The sequence below is a fragment of the Myxocyprinus asiaticus genome, chromosome 6, assembly GCF_019703515.2.
Source record: "Myxocyprinus asiaticus isolate MX2 ecotype Aquarium Trade chromosome 6, UBuf_Myxa_2, whole genome shotgun sequence".
NCBI classification, from domain to species: Eukaryota; Metazoa; Chordata; class Actinopteri; order Cypriniformes; family Catostomidae; genus Myxocyprinus; species Myxocyprinus asiaticus.
In genome coordinates, this window is record NC_059349.1 from 13137191 (window position 1) to 13162979 (window position 25789).

General features: G+C 35.4%; 1 protein-coding gene across 4 annotated transcripts in view; it reads right to left on the reverse strand.

Annotated features, from left to right (window-relative positions):
- Window positions 1–3635: 3635 nt before the first annotated feature.
- The window catches only part of LOC127442479 (abl interactor 1-like), a 35371-nt gene continuing 13217 nt past the window's right edge, over window positions 3636–25789 (reverse strand). Inside the window, exons 2-11 of one of the 4 annotated variants that reach the window (XM_051700544.1) lie at window positions 22563–22730; window positions 19812–19988; window positions 11512–11618; window positions 11203–11343; window positions 10367–10464; window positions 7517–7726; window positions 5515–5601; window positions 4884–5069; window positions 4740–4794; window positions 4491–4649 (exon numbers count right to left, since the gene is read on the reverse strand). In XM_051700544.1, coding sequence (XP_051556504.1) covers window positions 4634–4649; window positions 4740–4794; window positions 4884–5069; window positions 5515–5601; window positions 7517–7726; window positions 10367–10464; window positions 11203–11343; window positions 11512–11618; window positions 19812–19988; window positions 22563–22730 — 1245 coding nt within the window. In that variant the 3' untranslated portion in view covers window positions 4491–4633. Of the gene's footprint in view, window positions 4795–4883; window positions 5070–5514; window positions 5602–7516; window positions 7727–10366; window positions 10465–11202; window positions 11344–11511; window positions 11619–19811; window positions 19989–22562; window positions 22731–25789 lie in introns of all 4 variants that reach the window. The other 3 variants (XM_051700541.1, XM_051700540.1, XM_051700543.1) reach the window with 3 other exon arrangements.

The window sequence follows — 25789 nt, forward strand, 5'->3', positions numbered from 1 at the left end:
CTTCCTCTCCCACTGGAGACCTCCAACACCACAAACCCCCTCTGGCAGATCCCAAAGACAAGCATAACATCCCTGCCAGACAGTGGAGTGACTACTGGTAGAGTTCCATGTGTGAGTATGGAGAACATTGAGCCTTCTGACACCAGTGGTCCTCAAAGCCCCCTTAGATCAGACTGCCAGCCAATCTCACCTGCAGAGTCCAGCAGCTGTAGTCGAGGGGCAGCATCTCCTCAGAGCTCAGTGAGTGATCCCAAAGTCTGCAACTGGAAGAAGTACAAGTTCATAGTGTTGAACTCCACAGATGGAGTGAATTACCATGACACACCAACTCCATCCCAAACAGTTACAGATTCCACCAATAAGGCCAATGAAGATGCAACCAGAAATCAACCCAATATTGACAGCAGGTTAGTGCTCCAGAACACTTCTGTGCATTGGTGTAGTACTTGCCAGTGCAAGTATTAGCCTTTTAAGCAGTATTCGTAAAAATGCACTAAAAAAAAGGATGTTCAATTTACTTAATTAAAATGAACTAAAGCAACACAATTCTAGAACATTTTGTCAACATTTGATTTCATTGCATTCTGCCCATTTTTTTGTAAAATATAAGTTTACTTAATCCTTTTGAGTTGGGACTACATTAATTTTTTTGTGGTGTTCATGTAGCATTGATGAAACTGGTCATTTCCCAGCATGCTTTGCAATGGGACTCGATAGGGAGAGTAAATGTTAAAATTAAGTGTTATTTTATGTTTTTGTGCAAGATTAATATAAAGGGTGAGACTTGTTGGTGTTTAAAGTTTTGTTATGTTGAGATTTAGAAGAGTTTCTGTTATATTGGAGTTTTGGTGAAGAGTGACGCTTGAGCTAACAATGAGGACAGGTGGATGTCACACATGAAATGGTTTGGTCGCTTCGCTGAAAAATTGCTGTGCTGATCATAGCATGGTTACCAAACTACACTTTGTAGTGCTTCCAACTAGCATGTATTTAGTATGCTAACATTCACTTTCACTAGTTAATACATAAAGAAATAAGGAATTTATTTGAGTTACATTGACTTGTCTAATTTAGTTGGGTTTACCCAATTCAACTAGGTTCTTTCTACACAAAGAGTTTGTGTTGAGATTACATAGTAATTTTAAGTTAAGAAAACTCATTTCAAACAGGTGGAACCACTGTTCATGATTGAATCAATTTCAGCCAAAGAGATATTTTTGTGTGTGTGGGTGTATGCACTGTGTATGTACAGTTAAGGACTATAATACTGCAGAGCCAGTATGCACAATTTTTATGAATTTAGTAGCTTTGGGAAGAAATTGTTCCTGTCTTGTTGTTTTAAGGGCCTTTACACTTCTGCGTCAAAGGCTACCTCTCAAGTCTTAACTGATATCTTAATTTATTGAAATGTATAAAAAAATGAAAAGAGTTTGCAGCATAAGAGAGGTTATGCCTAATGCACATATGGAGGGCTATATTTTTGGCACTTCACTTAAACTGACATTTGGATAACCTCCTCAGTCCAAATCTAATGTATACTTTAAATCCTGTACTGTCTTCTACCTTAAATTTTAAATGACATCATCACTGTGGACAACGTCTTGTTAAAAGAAAGTTATTGTTCTGATGGTGATCATGTATCCCAATAAGGCTTGTCTGTGTTTACCACAAATATGCTGCTTATATGTGCTAGGAGTTGATACAGTAAACAAGGTTTTTCCATTTCAGACCCCACATCATCCCCTGCTGTCCATTTTTTGTTATTGACGAGATCTCATTTGTGATTTTTCATTCCGGGAATGCTTATGCAAATAATCACATTTGTCACTTAAACCTTAAAACAAGATATATTGCTTATGCAAATCATACGTCTTGTCCTTTGAACCTAAAAACATATAAAACAATGTGTTGCACAGGACTTGTGCTTTATTATAAAAGAGACTGTACATAAAAAAAACAAAAAAAAAAACAAAAACAGATTGTATATATTTATATACAAAACGATAATAGAGATTATATTATTTGCAGATATTCTGCAAAGAAACATTTAAATTACAGATCACTTGCACATCTTATGACAAGGCCTTGCAAATGCTTAACATTAAGTAATCATTGTTCAGACAGCTCTATATGTGAGGTACAGTCTCAGATATTTAATTGGATTAAATAAATAAAAGTGGTAATCAAACACTGCTCGCCTTGAACAGCAGTATGAGACACTTCTAAAATAACAGAAACATCTTGATATTTGTCCCATGCTTATAGTTCGTATATTTTCAGATTTATGAGCTCACATTCATCTGTACTAAACACTAAACCTGATTATTCAAAGAAATCAATGGATTATCACTTAAATTCTGCAAACCTTCTTACAAAAAATCAAGTGTATGAAATATTTTCTCATTCTGTGAGAAATATTTCATCTGTGGGCAATGTTTAGGACTGGTTAGTGTGCCACTGTCCTCTGGTCAGTGCAACATAAAAAAGTTACTTCAGCAGTTTAAAACAACAATTGTAATTTTCCAAACACTATCAAAGAAACACAGCATATGTCCGGGTCACATTTTACCCCAAATTTTAAAAGAAAAAACAAGAAATTGTAGACCTGTTTTGCAAAGAAATTAAGTCTATTTTTTCTAAAAGATATATTTTTTTTTTGCATTATGAAATTATTTTTCATGTAATTTTATATTTAATGGAATTTCCTATTACCATGCGTCTCCACATTTTAATTAATCTTATTATTCTTAAAGGCTATTTGTATTGCTCTAATACAGTAAACAATTGCTGTAATAGAATTTGTATTTTATTTAAATCAGCATAAATTAGAGATAGTCCAACAAATACAGCCATTTTTTTTATCAATATCAAATATAACCATTATTTTTTTCACATTACAGTAATGAAAATATTTTTTTGTTTTGATTTTTTGCATTACTGTAATGAGAATTTGTGGTGAAAATGTGCTTAATTTTCATGAAAATAATGTCACAATGTAGAACATCTTAAAGGGATAGTTCACCCAAAAATTAATAATCTCTCATCATTTACTCACCCTCATGCCATCCCAGATGTGTATGACTTTCTTGTGCTGAACACAAAGATTTTTAGAAGAATATTTCAGCTCTGTAGGTCCATACAATGCAAGTTAATGGTGACCAGAACTCCAAAAAGCACATAAAGGCAGCATAAAATAATCCATACGACTCCAGTGGTTTAATCCATGTCATCTGAAGCAATCCAGTTGGCTTTGGGTGAGAACAGTTCAAAATGTAACTCCTTTTTTCACTGTACATCTTTTGACAGCTCTCTCATTTCTTGACAGCACTCTCCTTGACAATCATGATTTTAAGCTTGATTACACTTCCTATAGCATCATCTAGCGCTCTGCATGCGTGAAGCACTAAGAAGTGTATTCGAGCCTGAAATCATGATCGTACCTAGAGACTACAATGTCAAGATGTGCAGTTAAAAAGAAGTTATATTTTGGTCTGTTTCTCACCCATAACCAACTGGATCACTTCAGAAGACATTGATCAAACCAATTGTAGTCTTATGGATTCATTTTATACTGACTCTGGTGTATATCTCCTTTTTGCAGCTTTTGGAGTTCTTGTCACCATTCACTTGCACTGTATCGCCCTACTGAGCCGAGATATGCTTCTAAAAATCTTACTTTGTGTTCAGCAGAAGAAATAAAGTCATACACAACTAGTATGGAATGAGGGTGAGTAATTGATGAGAGCATTTTCGTTTTTGGGTGAACTATCCCTTATATAGTCCTAATAAAAGGATTTGTTTTCTTTAAGCAAAATATAATTTCTTAATTCTTTCTTGTGATATTTGGATTGAAATATGACCCATAAATGTTCTTGACAGGTTTCGAGAAATTTGCCAATATGGAGTTCAGTTTGATATCCAGGAGCACCTCTGCCCCTTACTGCATCTGTTTTTACCCTCACCTTACAGTCATGAGACGAAATAAGAGAGGCAAAATTATAGAAAATATCAGCAAGTCCTTAGTCGAAATGCAGGACATGCAATCATTGTCATTTTCATATTCTTTGCCAGGCATAATAACAATTCAGAAATGACATTCAAGCATTTCTTCCTGATGTAAAGGAAGAGCATGACATTTATTTAAAAAAAAAAAACAAAAAAAAACTAACTAGCCCTAGTTGACACTTGGCAAACACGGGTCTCAGTACACTGACAAAATACGCACAAAAACAAACACTAGCAACAGCCTACAGGCAATTTCTCACTGTAATATATGTACAAAATATATTAGGCAACCTAACCAGAATGAAGAGAGATCTGTTGTTTCTTTTCATATTCTGTGTAAAAGCATTACAAGCCCTGTCTCCTCAAACAAAGAGCATTGTAGAAGCTTGGATACATTGGCTATTGGACAAAAACAAACATTCAGTCATATCCTAATGCACTTTGCAATGTTTGTAACTGATTGGCAGCTTAGTCAGCATAGTGCATGATGGATTCGACGTAGTTGCCAGGAAACAGTCCAGTCACGCCATTACAGATGCCCTCGAACCAGCCGTCATCATTTTTCTTGATGATGTAGATGATGGCGCCCTCCATGAAGGAAAGCTCATCGTCTTTGTCCTTTGAGTAGTCATAGATGGCCACCACTGAAAGAGAAGTACACACGGTTAGTTCAAAGTGAAGTGGATTAGAAAGCTAAAGTAAGCACTACGAGCAAGATCAGAGATGCTCTTGACTTGTTAGTAGCTTTGTCTTTGGGATACAGTTGAGTAGTCAGTTGAAGCAATGGATCTATTAAAGAGAATCAAACACTAAATTAATAGATCTTATGTAACAAAATGTATTGAGAGCAGCAACTCAAGGGCAGAGGGCGCACTCACCCTTCTCTAGGTAGGACTTCGGGGCCCAGTGGGGGTCTCCATCAGCGTAGGGGTCATTGTAGTGCACCATGGCTGCGTCTTCTTCATCATAATCCACAGGTGGAGGTGGAGGGGGCGGAGCTGCTTCCTCAAATATGGGCGTGTCCTCAGGTAGAGGAGGAGGAGGTGGAGATGGGCTGTCTGTTACTGGAAGACAAAGTGACTCTTTCGATGACATCATCCAGCTTCAAAACTTTAGAATTTAGAATTTTGGTTTTTTTGCTACATTTCGATTTTTTGCATAAATTACATTTGGAATTTGGATGGAAACATGATGTATGATATTCTGGTCCCCAGATGTGATTTCCACCTTAAATGGAAGTCTAGAGACTTTTTTACACATTTTATGAACAAGGTTCAAACCACCAGGTTCAAATCACTTCATCACTTGTTCAAATCCCTAATCTTATTAGTAATCCCCCTAAGCAATACTAATAGTGATGCTAGCCTTATCAACGTAAATGCATATAACGGTGATTTACCCCACTATATGTCATACTGTTACATTGTAGCAGTGCAGGCTGCTACAATGAATGAAGGTGAATGGAGAGCGTTAAGAGTGAAGTTCTATGCTAATGAATGCAGTACTCACTGTTCTCCTGAACTCTGGCCACAAAGCCAGTGAGGGGAATCTGGGGCGTCAGCTGCACCATGGGTGGAGGTGGTGGAGCGACAGACACTGGAGACACACAGAGCGCAAACACACACACATTTACATTCATACACATTCAGCCAGACAGACCCAAGAGCACAGGCAAAAAATGAGACACAGAGAGAGAGTTACAAACAGACAGATAAACAGAGAGAAAGTGAAAGCCGCTGCGAGTTACTGTGATGAGGGGAGATTAAAAGCAGAAAAGCAGCTGCTAGTAACCTCATTTGTTATTTCTCAGTTAGACACAATCTACATTGGCTACATGTGTTAAAGCGATAGTTCATCCAAAATGTTAAAATTTCTGTCATAATTTATTCACACTCCAAATCCATATAGTCAGAAGAGAATTACAAGAATGTTCATGCTGCTTTTTCATACAACAAAGGTAGGGATGCACCGATGTATATCAGCTGCTGATATTTATCAGCCAATTACTGATCAAATTAAAACCATCGGCATATCGGTTATTAGCATAAAAATGCTGATATGAAAAAACAATGGTTTATTTATAATGAATAGGCTATGTAAAACACTTTGTAGAACTCTGTGAATTCAAATGCACAATCCAAAAATAATAAAAGCCACAATATGTAGAAGGGTTGGCACACCTAAGAACATGTAATATTAAATTTGAATCACATTAATGAGGAACAACCAGCGTTACAGACAAGTGGCACTTACCTATAGGCTACATGATGAGGGAAACCATCTAAAACGCTTTGAAACCAGCAGATTTTGACTTCTGAGACATCGGTATGATATCCATTTATGCTGCAAGATTGATTGAATTAAGATTGCAATATGGCCTTGCGCGGTTACTAAACCTTAAAAGGCTGCATTTTAAAATATAGTCTGCATTTAGCGCTTCAGTCAGCACTGTGTGAGCAAGCGGCACCCTCTAGCGGTCTGGACGGCATTATCAATTATACCACTATAATACAGAGTTTAAAATGGGGTTTTGTTCTGTTGGTTAAACTTCTTTTTCCTTAATGTGGTTGACATTTCCATGGAATTTCCAACATAGTATGAATTTGTAATGTTTTATTATATACAGTACATACATGTAAAATGTGAGTTTGGTTGTTTTGAACGGCAAAAACAGAAGTGCAAAAATGTTTTTGAAGTACAAAATAACCTTTTTTCATATCAATTATCATGTTATCATATTTTGTTATTTGTTATATGTTTAGATATTTTTTATCTTCTATTTATCTTTCATTGTAGCTCTCTTTAAAATTTTGGCCAGTCACGTGTTCAACAGATCCAATCCATGTTCAATGGAAGTGATTTATTGTTAGAACAGTAAAACCCCTTTGTACATTTTTAAAACATAACTTAAAGAGTAAAACAGTGATCTAATGACAAAATAAGATAAGTGGCAAAATATTGGTAGCATTATCGGTATCGGCCTATAATTTTTTGTTAACATAGGTATTGGCCAAAAATGTTCATATCGTTGCATCCCTAAACAAAAGCATATAGCGACCATGGGCTGCCAAGCATTAAAAAGGATGAATATGTATCATAAAAACATCATAAACATTATCCATATGACTCAAACCCTACATGCCAAGTCTTCTGAAGCCATACAATAACTTTGTGAGAGGAACAGACCGAAAAGTTGTTCACTAAAAACCTCTTCCTCCACTGTAGCTCTTCAATCTCATTCACGCATGCATATTTTTAAATTTGGCACATCAAGAAGTGCCACACAAGATTTTACATCAATGGTACTTGTACTTTTGGAACAATGGTTCTGGTACTTTTGATGTCTTGGTACTTCACTATTTGAGTTCAACTGAAAAAATAAAGTTTGAAGGTGTAGAACAACAACAGGGCGAGTAAATGATGACGGAAATATCCTTTTTGGGTGAACTATCCCTTAAAGCTGAACTGTCTTTAAAACATACACCTCTCCTTATTATGGGGTTGGACTCACTTGTGTTCTGGGGGTATGTGGGACCTCCATTCAGGTGTGGTTGAGGCACAGAGAACTGCGAGGAGCTGGCGGGGGCACGTCGGTAGGTGCCTGTAGCTGATACCATAGAGGTGGAGGAGGAAGTGGTGGAGGAGTGTCTGGAGATCTGCCGAGAGATCGTCCCAAACTGAGACATAGGGATTGGACCCAGACCTGGACCTGGAGGAACTACTGCAGAGAGGACATGCACACCCAAACAACGTAAGTCTCACGCAAAGATGTCTACTCTTAATTAGGACTGGGCAGTATGATCAAAATCTTATTTCATGGTATGAATCATTTTATATTATGGCAATGCTTTACATATATATATATATATATATATATATATATATATATATATATATATATATATATATATAGGTATATATACATGTACACATCCTGTATATCACAGTATAGTTATTTTCCAACAACACACACACACACACACACACACACACATATCTAATCACAATAAAAAAAAAATAAAAATAAATTAAAAAAAAATATATATATATATATATATATTGTGGCATGAGTAAAGCACTTATTAGACAATACAAAATATGGCTTTATAAGTCAATATATTGTTTGTTTTACTCCAGTATCATTGAACATGTGCCTACAGTTGATAGCAACATGCAGTCAAGTTTGTCAATCTGTCCTTTTTCACAGGATGTGTTCTTTCATTCCAACTGCTGTAATTATATTGTTGGTCTATGTACATAACGGAGTCAGACGGGCACTTTTGGAGCATCTCAATGGTTTTCAGCATCATAAACGCTGCAATTTTATGATGATGTATCAAGTTAAAACCAGTTTAAACTATGAAAAACTAAATCGCAGCTCGAGATTCCTGCATTTTGTTGTGATTTTTCCAGCTGTCAAGAACACATCCTGGTTTTCAATCTGGGGCTGCGCTGTTTGTGAGGTTTGTTGAGGTGCGCTGGCTGCCCCCTGCTGATGTGGCTCGTAGAAACTTGAATTGCTTCGATGGAAGGAAAATAAATACTTTTTGTATTAATTTACGTACAGGTCAGGAGGCAAGTTTTTTAATATGTTATTTTTTCTATAATTAATAACACTAAACTAACGTAAAATTGACAGCCCTATATATATATATATATATATATATATATATATATATATATATATATATATATATATATATACAGGTGCATCTCAATAAATTAGAATGTCGTGGAAAAGTTCATTTATTTCAGTAATTCAACTCAAATTGTGAAACTCGTGTATTAAATAAATTCAATGCACACAGACTGAAGTAGTTTAAGTCTTTGGTTCTTTTAATTGTGATAATTTTAGCTCACATTTAACAAAAACCCACCAATTCACTATCTCAAAAAATTAGAATACATCATAAGACCAATAAAAAAAACATTTTTAGTGAATTGTTGGCCTTCTGGAAAGTATGTTCATTTACTGTATATGTACTCAATACTTGGTAGGGGCTCCTTTTGCTTTAATTACTGCCTCAATTCGGCGTGGCATGGAGGTGATCAGTTTGTGGCACTGCTGAGGTGGTATGGAAGCCCAGATTTCTTTGACAGTGGCCTTCAGCTCATCTGCATTTTTTGGTCTCTTGTTTCTCATTTTCCTCTTGACAATACCCCATAGATTCTCTATGGGGTTCAGGTCTGGTGAGTTTGCTGGCCAGTCAAGCACACCAACACCATGGTCATTTAACCAACTTTTGGTGCTTTTGGCAGTGTGGGCAGGTGCCAAATCCTGCTGGAAAATGAAATCAGCATCTTTAAAAAGCTGGTCAGCAGAAGGAAGCATGAAGTGCTCCAAAATTTCTTGGTAAACGGGTGCAGTGACTTTGGTTTTCAAAAAACACAATGGACCTACACCAGCAGATGACATTGCACCCCAAATCATCACAGACTGTGGAAACTTAACACTGGACTTCAAGCAGCTTGGGCTATGAGCTTCTCCACCCTTCCTCCAGACTCTAGGTCTTGGTTTCCAAATGAAATACAAAACTTGCTCTCATCTGAAAAGAGGACTTTGGAACACTGGGCAACAGTCCAGTTCTTCTTCTCCTTAGCCCAGGTAAGACGCCTTTGACATTGTCTGTGGTTCAGGAGTGGCTTAACAAGAGGAATACGACAACTGTAGCCAAATTCCTTGACATGTCTGTGTGTGGTGGCTCTTGATGCCTTGACCCCAGCCTCAGTCCATTCCTTGTGAAGTTCACCCAAATTCTTGAATCGATTTTGCTTGACAATCATAAGGCTGCGGTTCTCTCGGTTGGTTGTGCATCTTTTTCTTCCACACTTTTTCCTTCCACTCAACTTTCTGTTAACATGCTTGGATACAGCACTCTGTGAACAGCCAGCTTCTTTGGCAATGAATGTTTGTGGCTTACCCTCCTTGTGAAGGGTGTCAATGATTGTCTTCTGGACAACTGTCAGATCAGCAGTCTTCCCCATGATTGTGTAGCCTAGTGAACCAAACTGAGAGACCATTTTGAAGGCTCAGGAAACCTTTGCAGGTGTTTTGAGTTGATTAGCTGATTGGCATGTCACCATATTCTAATTTTTTGAGATAGTGAATTGGTGGGTTTTTGTTAAATGTGAGCTAAAATCATCACAATTAAAAGAACCAAAGACTTAAACTACTTCAGTCTGTGTGCATTGAATTTATTTAATACACGAGTTTCACAATTTGAGTTGAATTACTGAAATAAATGAACTTTTCCACGACATTCTAATTTATTGAGATGCACCTGTATATATATATATATATATATATTAGATAGCAATACTAGAATGTGCACTGTGAAAAATTTGAATTATGGGGTGTCACCTGGTGCCATACTGGGAGGGGAGGGTGTTGGTACAGCCAGAGGGATTCCCATGCTATTACTGCTATTCTCCCGACCACCGCTGCCCCCACTGCTGCCACTGAACACAAAGAGAGTCAATCGGATTACCGTTATAAAAGAGCTATTAAAACATAATGAGCACACATTGTCATAAATTCCCAAAGGGCTCTCATAGAGGCATTCTTTATGCAGCATAGCAATAAAATCATTTATGACAGCATCAAGGCCTTTTGTAGCCTGAAACTGGAGAACAACTGCGATAAATCAAAGGTTAAGAAACAATTCACTGTCACTCCAAAACATATTCACCTACAGCTACCCACAGCGAGCAGAACAAGACTAATGGGACACCCATGACAGCCGTGAATCAAGTTTATGTGCAAAGAGAAGAGGAGCTCCATATTCTTTAAACTTGCATCTGAATAATGCCACAGAATTTTGAAATGACCAGTGATTCAGTATAAATGAATATGTTAACTTCAAAGAATTTATCTAATACAAGAAGAGGTAGGAAAAAAGGTGCTAAAAATATTCTATATTACTACGACTTTTACTATAATTCTATAAAGCTATAATTCTTACTGATATAAAATATTTCAACACCTACCAAATTAATTTTTATGATATTATGATTGATAATACCTTACATTAAAGATGCCTTTTAAATTTCAATTCAATTCCTGAATTTGAATTAAGGTAGCAAACAAGATGCAGAATTGTAATTTGAATTTCTGCATCTTGTCTGAATATATATACTGTACCATGCAAGACTATCCTGCATTGTGTCTCAGATGCATTTGAATGTTTCTGTGCGTACCTGTGTGTTCTGGGTCTCTGGCTGAGTGAAGCCGTGCGTCCAGGACTGTTCTGGCTGCCCAGACGTGCTGGACTGGTCATGTAGTCATTAGGCACCACAGGAGGCTTGACTGGCTCAAGGGTCTTATAAGGAGTGTTTCGTCTGAGAAACATAAACACACATTTGTTAATGATGTCAATTAAAAACCAAACAAAAATCTATCAATAAATGACACATAACTGCAAGACATCTAGTATCATATTCTAGCATTGGACTCATAAAGATTAGCACAAACATGGGCATATAAAGTGAATTAGGGTGACAGTTTACCCCAGAGTACCCCTCCCTGCCATGGGTGGGCTGGGGGGCTTCTGTGTGGGTGGGTTGGTCCTTGATAATGTTCCTCCACCACCCCGAGCAGGCTGGTTATTCCCTTGCTGAAACACATTTGACAGGGAAACCGACATTAAGACATTTTCAATCTATTGTCATAAATATTCAGCATTATATAATGATATCCCACAAAAATAATAATGTTTTTATTGGGCAAAATTTTAACAAAGATGATTCATATTGTATAGTGTGTTGTATAGGAATGTAGGCTAAATTTTACATATGAAACGTTCAGTAATCCCATAATACTTACTGAGACATTAATGTGTCTCTTATAATCCAAAAAAATACATTACGTTTTTTCCCACATGAATGGTACACATCATCTATTGAAAGACTTATTCTCATTCAGAGTCTTTATTCAAATTTACGAAATGCGGTATAATTTGCACTATAATGAGTTGTAGCAAATGTAATGCACGGAAAAATTAACAGAGGCAAAGATGGTGGTAGTCACAAAACATTGTGGGTCGATTAAGGGTGTTCTTACCTTTGCTTTAAGCCACTAAGTGAAAGCATTAAAGAAGAAATGAGATAAATCATTTTCATTTAAGTTAATGATAAAAGTGAGAGAGAAGTGAAACAAAAGACCTTTAAAAAAGAACACATAAACGTCATCTAATTAGATTGATAAACATCAAGGGAGACAAAGCTGAAAAGTCAAAGCTACTTACACAAAACAACTAAATGATAATCACATAAATGCCATTCATAATTATCTTCTAATCAGGCTCATTTACTCCTGAGAGCATAATTACAAACAGACGTGACTGTTCTAGCACTGAGTGTATTTATAATTATGTATAATTATACTTAATGTTCAATTGATACAACATGTGAGCTGTTTACTGGCATAATTACATGTATTATGTTGGTTAAAATCTCACGCGATATTACAGTAATAAAACATTAAGGACAACAGAACATATTATAGATCATTAAGGAAGTTCATAAAAACTGCATCAAACACAAATTAGCTTGCAGATTGGTTGATATTTGACCTTCATCTGCACTAGCTACTATGGATTTTTACTAGTGCCGTCAGTCGATTTGTTTTTTTATTTTTTATTTTTTTATTGCGATTAATCACCAATTATTGTGTAGTTAATCACGATTATTAGCAGATTTTGAAATGCTGAAATTTGACACCATATATACTTATTTTCCTGTCAAAATGCATTTATTTCCATCTTAGGAAAGAAAACAAAGCAATATGTACAATATAATGCTTCATTAACATTTTCCAAACAAAGCCTTCCACAGTATAAAGATAGAAATGCACTAAAATAGCAACAATTCAAGTAACATTAAACGTTTCCCAAAGTCCAAGTGAGAGTTTGACTAATTTAAAGAACTAGTCCCCACATAAGTTGCATATTCATTGAAATGAGCATTAAATCTCTTAAACTCTCATTCTTCACAATATTAATCAGCCAGCAGACTGTGGCTTTCCACTTTGTTACAGCAATCGTGAAGCTACTTTCATGATTCGTGTCAGAGCATCAATGCCGCTTTGAACTCCATATGAAAAGCGCTTGCAAGCAGAAACAATTTGGTGATAGTTAAGACTTGACATGTTTCTGTGGTGATTAAAATGTTTGCTTTCTATCACAAGTCCCATCTGGGCTTGTTTTGTACAGTACATCAAAGAGCTCTAAGAGGTCCTTTCTCCATCATTTTATCACTGACATGAAGTACTGTAGTGTGTGTCTTTGTGCTGTGTGCTTCAGTGTAATGACTCTGGGCAGACACATCGACACATTACAAAGGTTCTGCCCTTTCAACCAGTGTTTATTCTGGTTGTGGCAGCGGGGCTGTGGTCGAGCGTCCGTCTGGAGAGAGAGAAAGCAGTTAGGGCGCTTGCACCTGAGCTAAATTATGTGTAACACCTGTCTCTAATTCCAGTGAGCATGGGGCTGTGGTTGTCCGGGGAGGCGGCCGGGGCTCTCTCCTGGCTGAGAAGGCTCCGGATCACATGCCGGTCCTCTGCTTGATCCCAAAAGATCTCAAAGTTCCGGTGATCTTGTTCTTGCTGGAGCTCAAGCAGGGATTGTTGGTGGGACTGGTGTAAGCCAGCGAGGGAATTGAGGATCTCTGCCAACTGGGAGGACTCCATGGGGCGTACTTCAAGATCCTGGGTTTCGGCACCAGTGTAACACAGCTCACAAACAGAAGGGAAGGAGAACACAGGGAAGCAGGTTTTTCCAGACTCAGGAAGGACTTTTAATCGGCCACTTCAATGCTTTACAACTTCACAAATTTGTCAGCTTCACAGGCACTAGTAACTTAAACACATCAGCTTCACAAACATAACAGATTAAACGTAGCAGCTTCAGGAGCACCGTGGCCTTCCTTGTGCCAGACTCTCTCTCTCTCTCTCTCTGCTGGTGGCGTGGCTGCTTATATCCCCATGCTCACTGGAATTAGAGACAGGTGTTACACATAATCTAGCTCAGGTGCAAGCACACTTACCACTTTCTCTCTCTCCGGACGGACGCTCGACCACGCCCCCCCGCTGCCACACTGGTTTATGCTGTATTAACGATTAATGCGTTAATCGCGATTAAGAAAAACGTGTTAAACTTTTTTAATTAATCGCATGTGTTAAAGCATTAATTCCGACAATTCTAATTTTTACACTAAGAACTCCCAAACTTGCCAAGTACTATACATTGGTTAGACTTTATAATATCTTTCATATCATAACATTATTACACAGCTCTCTTGAATACTTGATTCTGACTGGTTAATTGCAGCATTCTGCGATCAAATATTTTTGTATAATGAGGCTAAACTGTATACATTGGCTGTTGTCTCAAGCAACTGATTTCCTACATAGCTATGCTAGTTTCATGTCACACATAACACTCAGGGTGTGTTCACACTTGTAGTTTGGTTCTCTTGGTCTGGACCAAAAAAAGAAAATGATACATTTAGTCCTGGTTCGCTTAGCATTCACACTGGCATTTTTAACACCGAACCTAAAGATACCAAACAAAAGGCATAAGGATAAGGTCACAACCTGATTGGACAGCTTTTATGATGTATATTTTGCGACGGAACTTGCCGAACATCCAAAACAATGCTGGCTGCTGGGCTAAATGCGCTCGTTGGATTTTTATATATATATATCAGCTGAGAACAAACGAAGAACTAATAAAATGTGTAAAGGAGTCAAAACAGCACCAGGAATTCCTCTGTTGCACACACAAACAAAGATATGCTGCAAGGATGGCTGACGGTGGTTCCGACGCCTGTACTGAACCGTATGGTCAAGTCTTACTATCTCCAAAATGCAGAATGAGACGTAAGTGCTTTTCATGTGGAGTTAAAAGCAGCGCTGACACGTTTCATGACGTGAATCATGAAAGTAGCTTCACGATTGCTGTAACAAAGCAGATAGCCACAGTCTACTGGCTGAACAATATTGTGAAGAATGAGAGTTTAAGAGATTTAATGCTCATTGCAATGAATATGCAACCTATTTGAGGACTAGTTCTTTAATTTAGTCAAACACCCACTTAGACTTCAGGAAACATTTAATGTTACTTGAACCGGTGCTATTTTAGTGCATTTCTATCTTTATTCTGTGGAAGGCTTGGTTTGGAAAATGCTAATAAAGCATTATATTGTTACATATTGTTTTGTTTTCTTTCCTTAGAAGGAAATGAATGCATTTTGACAGGAAAAGAAGAATATATAGTGTTACATTTCAGCACTTTCAAAATCTGCTATTAATCGTGATTAACTACAAAAGTATGCGATTAATCGCGATTTTAAAAAAAAAATATCGACTGACAGCACTAATATAAATATTAATATTTAATATATATATTATATATATATATATATATACACACACACACACTACCGGTCAAAAGTTTTGAAACACTTGACCGAAATGTTTCTCATGATCATAAAAATCTTTTGATCTGAAGGCGTATGCTTAAATGTTTGAAATTTGTTTTGTAGACAAAAATATAATTGTGCCACCATATTAATTTATTTCATTATAAATCTAAAATTTAATTTAAAAAAAAACCAAGTTTTTGAAATTGATGACTTGGACCAAATAATAAAGAAAAGCAGCCAATAAGTGCCCAGCATATAGATGGGAACTCCTTCAATACAGTTTAAAAAGCATCCCAGGGTGATACCTCAAGAAGTTGGTTGAGAAAATGTCAAGAGTACATGTCTGCAAATTCTAGGCAAAGGGTGACTACTTTGAGGATGCTAAAATATAACACAGTTTTGATTTATTTTGGATTTTGTTTAGTCACAACATAATTCCCATAGTTCCATTTATGTTATTCCATAGTTTTGATAATTTTACTATTATTCTAAAATGCGAAAATAATTATAATAAAGAATAAGTGTTTCAAAACTTTTGACTGGCAGTGTATATATATATATATATATATATACAGTATATATACACACACAAGCTATGAGAGCAACTTGTTCACAATGGCTTGCGTTTACACAAGAATTTGAGTTGTTTTTAGAGCTAAACAATGCAAGTTCCCACGTGAACATGTGAGCCACAGTGAATAAGCTTCTCTCACAGTGCTCATGAACATGCAACGGATGTCAAGATTACTGAAAAATGTCTTAAATTTCGTGTTGTCGTATAGCTTCAGAACATTTGGAATATGACGCAGAAGTCGCATGGACTACTTTTATGACACTTTTGGGTACTTTTTTAAGCTTTAAAGTGAGTCACGATCCACTGCCATTGCATTGAAATTATATTGTTTTCCACATTCCATGGTTTTGAACAACATGAGGGTGAGTAAATTTACATTATTTTCATTATATTGGGTGACCTATTCTTTGTGTGCTTTTATTTTATATTGGTACATTGGTACAGTAGTTTATTAGTACATTCTAAATACAAATACTCCATCTAGTTTGCAAGGGAAACACATATTCAAATATAACAAATGTTATATTCTACTAGAACCTTTCCAATGACATATTAAGATAATAAATCATAAATCATAAAGAAACAGGACACTTCTAATTTGTCAGCCAATTAAAAAGATGTAGTTAAAGAAACTTCAATAAAATGCTTCAATAAAATTAAAGCTCAATAGACTGCATTTGTGGCATAATGTTGATTACTCTACTCTCATTATTTTAACACTTATTGAGTCACGTGAGTAGTTTTTAATTAATTTGCCAGTCGCTCCAATCAAAAGGGTTAAAATATTAAAGGTAATGATTATCGGTTATCTGTATCTGCCAAAAAATGTAATACTGGTGCATCGCTATACACCAATAATAATAGGTGAACATAAAGTCCTGTAGCCGTGGATGGCTTCACAATGAGCTGTCATGATATACTGATAGCTGAGGAGAGAGGAACTGTACGTACCCTGGGCATGTCATTCAGGGGTGACTGATGCAGAGAAAGCAACATTTGATGAGTTAAGTGCCCTAATTACAGAGTCAATATGAGGGCAGCCTGCAGGACGTTCATTTAGCCGAGGGGTAAAAGGCCAGTGCGCATCAGCAGCACGGAACTAATGAAGCATTTCAGACAGGTTTTTGGGCAAGCTGTTGGCACATGACCTCAAGACTTGCCTCAACTATATATCTAGACAATGAAAAGACTGAAGGACTGTTGAATAACGATGACACTGTGTCATAATCCATACCAACCATCATCCCATAAAAGGTCAAAGTAAATATGCAAAGACAGTGATCTTAATTACATCTCAGTGTGGATAGAGACCATCTATTGACTCTAATAGTGATGATAACATCAGTATAAGAGCACAGAAAGCAAACTAATGTCATTGTAACTGCACAGAGCTGACATTGATGGACATGAATAATTTAATAACATGAATATAGTGAGGGGAACCCAAGAGGAGTCTTCACAACACACACACACAACGTGCAAAATCCCTTTGTGTAGTGCATGATGGATCAATAACTTGATCAGTTTACTTGTTTGTTCTTTTGAATATTGTTATCTGAAGCAGTCACATGTGACTTCGGCATTATTTTTGATATATTATATCAATGAAAACTCTAATGAACACACACAGAGGCTGTATTTATGTGAAGAATAGCCTAATACAAGGGCATCAGGGAGAGACACCAAAGTGTCAGAATTTGATACCTAAATCTCTAGTTTTCTCAAATCCTTCTTAAATTTTCTCCTGAGAAATAAACACTAATAGTCTCACATGTGTCTTCTCTAGAATTTCAAAAGATTTCTCAACAATGTCAGAAAAACTGTCCACAAATTTGCCAATATACCAAAGTCTGTGATCAAAAATGGATATCTCAATATGAACAAACATTTCTCATCAAATTCTTCCAAGATTATCTGAGCAACATGATCCACAATAATGTAATACCTCGGTAGCACTTAAGGTTGTATTTGTTAACAGTAAATGCATTAGGTATTGTTACACCTGCGGCGCCTGCTACCTCTCCTGTACGCCGCCAGAGGTCACCATCCCCTGAGTATTAACTTCTCACGAACTACATTTCCTATAATCCTCCGCTCAGACTGATTACTCTCACATCTGATTCACATTAACTCTGGTTATTTAAGTTCCCTGTTTTCTCGCATTCAGTGCGAAGTCTTGTTTGCCTTGTCAACATTTCTGAGCCTTATTTACCCATCCTGTTTTCCCTGTGTTTTTTTTTTTTTGGGGGATTTTTCCCCTTTTTCTCACAATTTGGAATGCCCAATTCCCAATGCGCTCTAAGTCCTCGTGGTCGCATAGTGATTCGCCTCAGTCCGGGTGGCGGAGGACGAATCCCAGTTGCCTCCGCGTCTGAGACAGTCAACCCGCGCATCTTATCACGTGGCTTGTTCAGCGCGTTGCCACGGAGACATAGCGCGTGTGGAGGCTTCATGCCATCCACCGCGGCAACCACGCTCAATTCACCATGCGCCCCACCGAGATCAAACCACATTACAGCGACCACAAGGAGGTTACCCCATGTGATTCTACCCTCCCTAGCAACCGGGCCAATTTGGTTGCTTAGGAGACCTGGCTGGAGTCACTCAGCACGCCCTGGGATTCGAACTAGCGAACTCCAGGGGTGGTAGCCAGCGTATTTTAGTTTTCCCTGTGTTTTGACTCCTGCCTGTTTCTCGTATTTCCCAGCCTGCTTGTGAGTTTTGTGGATTTATTGCCTGTTTACTGGATTACCCTCCTGCCTATCGAATTTACTTGGTTAGCCTTCCTGGACTATCTGCCTGTGTACCGAACCCTTGCCTGCCTTTTTGTTTACTATTGCCTGACTTTTTGTTTTTCCTTATTTTGCTACTTTGTTTTACTAATTATTCTGTTATTAAAACTGCACATGGATCTTAACACACCTGCCTCGGCATCCTCACTACAGGTATCATGAACTAACAACGAACAATATTTTAACAGTATTTATTAATCTTGGTTCAAAAGTTCACTGGTTCATATAGTCCTGGAGCGCATTTAGCATGCTGTCCATAACAGACGGGCTCGAGCACAGGGCTGGGCACAATTAAACTGCTTTTATTGGGCTACTGACATTACTGGAGTTTTTATCTAATGTGAAACATGTTTCTAAAAAGTGCTATTTAGTAAAACTTTTTTATTTAGTAAAAACTTACTGAGTGTAGCTTTAACCAAGATTAATAAGTGCTGTAAAAGTACTGTTCATTTTTACTATAAATCGCCACTTCCATTTTCACTTTCACATTTTTCTTCTTTTGTTTTTGCCAATTCATATTCTTTGTTCATATCACCACCTACTGGGCAGGGAGGAAAATTTATAGTAAAAAAAGGACTTAAATATTGATCTGTTTCTCACCCACACCTATCATATTGCTTCTGAAGATATACATTTTTAACACTGGAGTCTTATGAATTACTTTTATGCTGTCTTTATATGCTTTTTGGACCTTCAAAGTTCTGCCCACCATTCACTTGCACTGTATGGACCTACAGAGCTGAGATATTCTTCTAAAAATCTTGGTTTGTGTTCTGCAGAAGAAAGAAAGTAATACACATCTGGGAAGGTGTGAGGATGAGTAAATGATGGGAGAATTTTAATTTTTGGGTGAAATTTCCCTTTTTAAACTCCTGAGCTATGAAAGAAAAATTTTATTCTAGGAATAATCAGCTCATACCATGTTGAGGAAAATAAAGCTTATTTTGCTGTTTAAGACAGTAAACCAAATGGAGGCCATCCAACAGTTAACAAGAAGGACATCAAAATTATAGACTTACTTTGACACCGTGGCCCACATCATCCAGCAGGGTGTAGTCTATGGGTTTCCTGATGTAGCGCACGGGTCGCTCCATGTTGCCAGGGGCGATGATCTTGTGGGTCCGAGACGTGTTTTTGTTGGTGGTGAGGATCCCGATCTCTCGTCTGGCAACTTTCTCTTTATGAATGTCCACAGTCTAAGAAAAGAAAAGGGACGAAATTCTGACCAGAAACCAGATTATGTGGCTCTAATTCACTTATCGACCTATATCTTCTGAATGCAATGTCCAAACTTAATGATACTTGGGGAAACTTCGACATGAAGAAATTTTGAGGATGCATACCAAATGGCATACAATTCTGTCCATAGGGGGTGCTACAACTAAAAAACCATTCGTAACTCTGCAACCGTTAGATTGAGGAAGTTGGAATTTGGCATGCATCTTCTTTAGGTCAAAATCTAACATATTCTTAAAATACTGTTTTTAGCCCCCAGCAGCCAATCAAATTTCAGAAGCTAATATCTTGAGTTGTGAACAACCAATCTTTATGAAATCTCGCATCCATTTACAGGTTGCCAAAATTAGGTTGTATAACTTTTTTTGAGAATAAGCTAATATACACTCACTAAGCACTTTTTTAGGAACACCTATACACCTACTTATGTGATTATCTAATCAGCCAATCGTGTGGCAGCAGTGCAATGCATAAAATCATACAGATATGGGTCAGGAGCTTCAGTTTATGTTCACATCAACCATCAGAATGAGGAAAAAATGTGATCTTAGTGATTTTGACCGTGGCATGATTGTTGGAGCCAAACAGGCTGGTTTGAGTATTTTGTAACTGCTGATCTCCTGGGATTTTCACACACAACAGTTTCTAGAGTTTCCTCAGAAAGGTGTCAAAAGCAAAAAACATCCAGTGAGTCACAGTTCTGTGGATGGAAATGCCTTGTTGATGAGAGAGGTCAACAGAGAATGGCCAGACTGGTTCGAGCTGACAGAAAGACTATGGTAACTCAGATAAACACTCTGTATAATTGTAGTGAGCAGAATAGCATCTCAGAATGCACAACATGTCGAACCTTGAGGCAAATGGGCTACAACAGAAGACCACGTCGGGCACTTTATTAGGACCATAGTGTTCCTAATAAAGTGCTCAGTGAGTGTGTACCTTTTTGGTAAAAATTCTGGAACTGCAACTTTAAGTGCTGCAGAACAGAAAAAAACTTCCGCCATTGTGAATTTATTGAAAAACATACTTTTCTAAACTTAACCTAGAACTTTTCTCTGATTCAAACAAAATTTGTCATCATAAGGACCTACATGAAAATAAGTTTGATTCATTTAATCGTTTGCAGATATGCGCCTTTACATTCTTTGGGTGTGGTCTATAAAGTCTAACTGGACTGTATCTTGTGAATGCAATGTCCAAATTTGAAAAAACTTGGTACACATGGTCAACAGGACACTCTGAGGACACGCGCCAAATTTCATCCAAGTTAATTGAACTGTGAATAAAATATGAAAGATGTAAAACTAATTTTGTCCACTAGAAGCCACAAGATAGGAAATCCATGTAAGTCTGCAAACACCATACCTACCAAAGACTAAATTTACCTTTGCAATTCTGTTTGGTGATGCTATTGACACAGAAATATACACTTCACCTTTAAGAGAAAGTGCTTCATAATTTTTACATAATTTAGCTGCCATTTCTGCCTATCCTCTTGGAGACAAGTGGTGGCAAACTAGTTTGCAGGAGCCTTTTAACTTCAGTAGCAAGTAAATCATTATATCTGGTTTCCTTTATGGTTCTGAAAATCTAATGATAGAGAGCAGTATCTCTTACTAATAAAAGCATTCCCCTCTGTGGATGAAATAATTCACTCTGCCATTGTGTTCAAATGGTGATGTAGCTACAGAGAGGGCTAAAAGTGTCTCAGATGCTCTTTAGATATTATGGCTTACAATATACCCGTGTTCACAATATACAGTATATTACCACACTCTGCCTCTTGTTATTGCGTATTCATTTTTCAACATATTCAATCCAGTTATTCACCAGTTGCATAATCTATAGACTAGCCAATGTAAATCTAATTATTAATGCATATTATATAAATAAGTGATGGGAGTCATTATAGAAGCCCAACAGAATCCAGCTATTGAAATGAGCCAGAGCATGTGAGGACAACTGGAGATTTAAGATCATTTTTCACCATGGCCAGACAGTTTTCCATTTGGTGCTTCTCTCACAACAGACCAGTGTGAATCCAACATGTAAATATGACTCATGGGAAAAAATGTGATATGTGTGAGAAACTTGAGCTGAATTTAGTTGTAATTGCAATGTGTGATTCTCCCATTGATATCTATATGATTTTATATGAAGCATCTGTAATGGTCACGTCCGTAACACGTGGTTATTAATAATACATTTAAAGTATTATATTTAAAGTAATGTTGTATCATTATCATGCATCATACCAATGTATGTGCTTTAGGCCTATGTTGACTACAAACGTTTTGTTGGTCTAAAATTAAGAGAATTGTTTAAAGCTAACTGTACATGTCATTTTGGGATCCATTTTTAATAGATGATGCATATTGTCGTGTTTTTGTATTGTGAAATTTCGAGACACTAAATTTAATCACTCCTAGCAAATGTTCATTTTTGACTCTTCTCATAGCCTCAAGTCAAACAAAGCACATAAGATAAAGAACAACTGATTCTTTTCATGTTAGTATTATAATATCCAGACTGACCTGAGAGATATGGTTTATAGAAGACTCCATCCTGCGCAGCTGTGAAGCCTGAATATCCAGCAGCTGTAGCACATTGTTTGCTAAGGCATTGATCTGATAGGCCACGCTTGCCAGGGACTGCGTGGTGTAGGCTTTGGTTTCCTCAAGGGCTTTCCTCTTGTCTTGTGCCTAAACAGAGATAAAAAAGAGAAAAAAAGAGGTCTAAAGGTCAGTACAGTGATGTGGGTATGTGTTTCTGAAAATATAGTTTCTACCCAGCTTTCAACAATAAATGATTTTTCAAAGCATCTCACACTATGAAGTCATGCCTCTATGAATGATTCTTCAATCAATCATAATATGGAACCAATCCTGAAGGATCCTAATGGGTATTTTCTTATTGGATTCCAACAAAATACTGAACTAAAACAAGATCTTTTAGATTTAGAACACACAGTTTCTAATAGGAATATTATGATTACCAATAGGATAAAATATCCTAGTAAGACATCAAAAGGAATCTGAAGAAAATCATTCAGGATTTTAAAACCCTAATAGTTTATTATGTTTATTTAGCTATTTATTTTATTTAAATTTATTCTTTATTTAAATGGTCAGCATTTGACTGATATTAAACAGTACTGATGTTTACTTAGCTATTTATTTTATTTTAATTTATTCTTTATTTTAATGATCAGCATTTGACTGATACTAAACAATACTGATGTTTATTTAGCTATTTATTTTATTTTTTATTTATTCTTTATTTTAATGATCAGCATTTGACTGATACTAAACAGTACTGATGTTTATTTAGCTATTTATTTTATTTGTATTCTTTATTTTAATGGTCAGCATTTGACTGATACTAAACAGTTCTGATGTTTAACTGTTTATTTTATTTTTATGCATTCTCTATTTTAATGGTCAGCATTTGTCTGATACTAAACAGTACTGATGTTTATTTAGCTATTTATTTTATTTTTATTTATTCTTTATTTTAATGGTCAGCATTTGACTGATACTAAACAGTAATACTGATGTTTATTTAGCTATTTATTTTATTTTTATTTATTCTTTATTTTAATGATCAGCATTTGACTGATACTAAACAGTAATACTGATGTTTATTTAGCTATTTATTTTATTTTTATTTATTCTTTATTTTAATGGTCAGCATTTGACTGATACTAAACAGTAATACTGATGTTTATTTAGCTATTTATTTTATTTTTATTTATTCTTTATTTTAATGATCAGCATTTGACTGATACTAAACAGTACTGATGTTATTTAGCTATTTATTTTATTTTTATTTATTCTTTATTTTAATGGTCAGCATTTGTCTGATACTAAACAGTACTGATGTTTATTTAGCTATTTATTTTATTTTTATTTATTCTTTATTTTAATGGTCAGCATTTGACTGATACTAAACAGTAATACTGATGTTTATTTAGCTATTTATTTTATTTTTATTTATTCTTTATTTTAATGATCAGCATTTGACTGATACTAAACAGTAATACTGATGTTTATTTAGCTATTTATTTTATTTTTATTTATTCTTTATTTTAATGGTCAGCATTTGACTGATACTAAACAGTAATACTGATGTTTATTTAGCTATTTATTTTATTTTTATTTATTCTTTATTTTAATGATCAGCATTTGACTGATACTAAACAGTACTGATGTTATTTAGCTATTTATTTTATTTTTATTTATTCTTTATTTTAATGGTCAGCATTTGACTGATACTAAACAGTTCTGATGTTTAACTATTTATTTTATTTTTATGTATTCTCTATTTTAATGGTCAGCATTCGACTGATACTAAACAGTAATACTGATGTTTATTTAGCTATTTATTTTATTTTTATTTATTCTTTATTTTAATGGTCAGCATTTGACTGATACTAAACAGTTCTGATGTTTAACTATTTATTTTATTTTTATGTATTCTCTATTTTAATGGTCAGCATTCGACTGATACTAAACAGTAGTACTGATGTTTATTTAGCTATTTATTTTATTTTTATTTATTCTTTATTTTAATGGTCAGCATTTGACTGATACTAAACAGTAATACTGATGTTTATTTAGCTATTTATTTTATTTTTATTTATTCTTTATTTTAATGATCAGCATTTGACTGATACTAAACAGTACTGATGTTATTTAGCTATTTATTTTATTTTTATTTATTCTTTATTTTAATGGTCAGCATTTGACTGATACTAAACAGTTCTGATGTTTAACTATTTATTTTATTTTTATGTATTCTCTATTTTAATGGTCAGCATTCGACTGATACTAAACAGTAATACTGATGTTTATTTAGCTATTTATTTTATTTTTATTTATTCTTTATTTTAATGGTCAGCATTTGACTGATACTAAACAGTTCTGATGTTTAACTATTTATTTTATTTTTATGTATTCTCTATTTTAATGGTCAGCATTCGACTGATACTAAACAGTAGTACTGATGTTTATTTAGCTATTTATTTTATTTTTATTTATTCTTTATTTTAATGGTCAGCATTTGACTGATACTAAACAGTTCTGATGTTTAACTATTTATTTTATTTTTATGTATTCTCTATTTTAATGGTCAGCATTCGACTGATACTAAACAGTAATACTGATGTTTATTTAGCTATTTATTTTATTTTTATTTATTCTTTATTTTAATGATCAGCATTTGACCGATACTAAACAGTACTGATGTTATTTAGCTATTTATTTTATTTGTATTCTTTATTTTAATGGTCAGCATTTGACTGATACTAAACAGTACTGATGTTTATTTAGCTATTTATTTTATTTGTATTCTTTATTTTAATGGTCAGCATTTGACTGATACTAAACAGTACTGATGTTTATTTAGCTATTTATTTTATTTTTATTTATTCTCTATTTTAATGGTCAGCATTCGACTGATACTAAACAGTTCTGATGTTTATTTAGCTATTTATTTTATTTGTATTCTTTAATGGTCAGCATTTGACTGATACTAAACAGTACTGATGTTTATTTAGCTATTTATTTTATTTTATTTATTCTTTATTTTAATGGTCAGCATTTGACTGATACTAAACAGTACTGATGTTTATTTAGCTATTTATTTTATTTTATTTATTCTTTATTTTAATGGTCAGCATTTGACTGATACTAAACAGTACTGATGTTTATTTAGCTATTTATTTTATTTGTATTCTTTATTTTAATGGTCAGCATTTGAC